A 2,718-nucleotide genomic window follows, 5' to 3' on the forward strand; every position below is an offset into this window, starting at 1 on the left:
GATATATATATATATATATATATATATAAATTTTAAAATTAATTATTTAATGTCTCAAAAACTTTTTACTCCGGAAACACCAATGTAACTAAAAACGTTCTGCAGCAAAAACAAACAAACAAAAAATTTAAACATATTTTAATTAAAAACACAGCAACAAATATATTCTGGGTCTGGATTATTAAAAGTGATAAAAACAATAAATATGATGAATAATGCGTTTCCTTTCAATTAATTTCACATTTAGGAGTTCAGTTTGTTTACAGCACCAAAACAATATGAGGTAAACAAAAACAATTCTGTCTGAACAGAACAGGTTTAAATCCAGTTACAGTCAATTAATCCCAGTTACAATTAACAAAGTATTTATGGGATTCATCTAACAGCGAGAAAACCCTATTAATAACTATTAATAATTATTATTAACTATTAATAACTATTGATAAGTATTAATAACAGCTGCAAACAATAAACTCAAAATGAAGTGTGAAAGGTAGATTCAAAGTAAAAACAGTATTATTTAAAGTGACAAATGTAATTTGAGGATTAAATAATTATAATTTTTACTGCGTAAAATAAGTCGGTATTGTTCCAAACTGGTGAAGGAAGCGTGTTTGTGTTTGTGTGTTTGTGTGTTTGTGTGTTTTTGTCTCAGTCTAAAGTGTCACATGTTGTCATGCGTGTGGATTATGACTGATAATAAATAATCCAAGATGTGCAGTGGAGTTTGTGCAGTTTGCTGCGCGCGGGCCGACATCACTCTCATGAAGAGCTTTCAAAGACGGATCGCGCGCTCCGCACATGTTTAAACACTTTGTAGTGCCTGAGCCGCGCGCGCGTTGGTGAGACTGTTATGATGTGTGGCCCACAAAGCCACAATTAGTTGAAGGAGGTCAGGAGGAGCAGGAGGAGCAGGAGGAGCTCAGTCAGATCAGACTGTAAAGATGTAGAACAGTAAATGTTGTTCTTAACTGCTCATTTTATGAATTTATTAATAGTGAAGCAGCGCGTGTTTGAGGGGAATAAAAGCATAAAGAAGTTTTGTTTTTGCGCACACTTTTAAACACGCGCTTTGTTTGTGCTGTGTGCGCAGAGAGCTGCGGGCTGGTGTCCCGGGAGGAGGCGGCGGAGCGCGCGCAGGGGGGCTCGGAGAGGCCGGTGCAGAAGCAGAGGAGCCGCCGGAGGCCGCGGGTCCTCTTCTCGCAGGCGCAGGTCTTCGAGCTGGAGCGGCGCTTCAAGCAGCAGCGCTACCTGTCCGCCCCCGAGCGCGAGCACCTGGCGACCACCCTGAAGCTCACCTCCAACCAGGTCAAGATCTGGTTCCAGAACCGCCGCTACAAGTGCAAGCGCCAGCGGCAGGACAAGTCCCTGGAGGCGGCGGGGCAGCACCAGCACCCGCCGCCCCCGCCCCGGCGCGTCGCCGTGCCGGTTCTGGTCCGGGATGGGAAGCCGTGCCTTGGCGGCGCGCAGAGTTACCCCCCCGCGGCTGCTTACGGCTCCAACCCGTACAGCTACAACGGGTACCCGGCCTACAGCTACAGCAGCCCGGCCTACAGCAGCGGCTACAGCTGTCCCCCCGCGCTGCCCCCGGCCTCCACCCCCAGCGCCTTCATCAACATGAACTTGGGAACCATGAACGGCCTCGGCGGCCCCCCCCAGACCCAAACACACCAAGGGACAGCGGTCACATCCTGCCAGGGCTCCCTGCAGGGGATCCGGGCCTGGTAGCTCCAGAACCGAACCCTTTACTTTAACTTTCATTTTTTAATCAAGCCACAACTTTTCACGTGTATCACTCGGATCGAATGCTTTAGGAAACACTATTTCCTCACATGTGCGTTGGGAGTCATGTGTCCAGTTCCGGACCCACTGGGTTCTGATCCAGTTCTTACTGGTGCTTTTATTATTGTGGCGCTGTGGGACAGAAGCGCAAAATGCGCGCGCTGGCGCACTTCTTTCATGTGGTCCTCCAAACAGAAGAGAAACAGTTTGTTTCCCAAGTTGTTCTCAATGTTTGCGTTTTCAAGAGAGAATTGTTTGAATCTATTTCACATTTATTCAAATAAACTATTTCAAAAGGCGCGTTCTGGTTCTGGTTGTGTGTCCGGCCCAAAATAAACTTCAAAACATGGAGAATTCACAAAACCGGCAGCAGAACATCTAAAGTTTCATTTCCATGTGAATCAGCAGCAAATTATGAGACAAATTTAGCCCATAAACACATGGCGGGGGGGGGGTGCGGGGGGGCCGGGCCACAGGAACTCTTTGTCCGGGTGCCAGGGGCCTGAAAGGAGGAAGTTTTTTTGTCTCTCTCCATTTGAGCTCCTTAAAGGACGCGATTAAAGCAGCTCAACACCCCGAAGAGCGCGCTGCAGCCGGCCTCTGTTGGACCGGACAAAAGGTGCGTGGTGGGCCGAACCGGGCCGAACCGGGCCACTCAGCAGAGACAAAGCGCGCGGGCCGGACAGATTGACGTCCTAATATTCGTTCAGAGGAGACACGCAGGAGAAATGTGCTCACTTTTGTTCTCCTGCGGGGGGGGGCTCCTTTCTTTCCCGCTCCTCCAGCTCCCCAGCCGCGAGGCTTCGGGGGCAGGAGGTGAGGGCAGCGGGTGGGGGGGCGTTAGTCTGAAAGAAGGGGGTATTATTGCTACAAGTTTCACCATTTATCCCCACGAGGAAAATGGACGGGGGCATTTTGTGAGGGGGGGGGGGGGGG

General features: G+C 48.9%; 1 protein-coding gene across 1 annotated transcript in view; it reads left to right on the forward strand.

Annotated features, from left to right (window-relative positions):
- The window catches only part of LOC119422510 (homeobox protein Nkx-2.5-like), a 3,428-nt gene extending 1,700 nt beyond the window's left edge, over nucleotides 1–1,728 (forward strand). Inside the window, exon 2 of the mRNA XM_037689886.1 lies at nucleotides 1,094–1,728. Within this exon, the coding sequence (XP_037545814.1) occupies nucleotides 1,094–1,728 (635 nt within the window). The remainder of the gene's footprint in view (nucleotides 1–1,093) is intronic.
- Nucleotides 1,729–2,718: the final 990 nt, after the last annotated feature.

The sequence above is a fragment of the Nematolebias whitei genome, chromosome 16 (assembly GCF_014905685.2).
Source record: "Nematolebias whitei isolate Nwh7 chromosome 16, NemWhi1, whole genome shotgun sequence".
In the NCBI taxonomy this organism is placed as follows: Eukaryota; Metazoa; Chordata; class Actinopteri; order Cyprinodontiformes; family Rivulidae; genus Nematolebias; species Nematolebias whitei.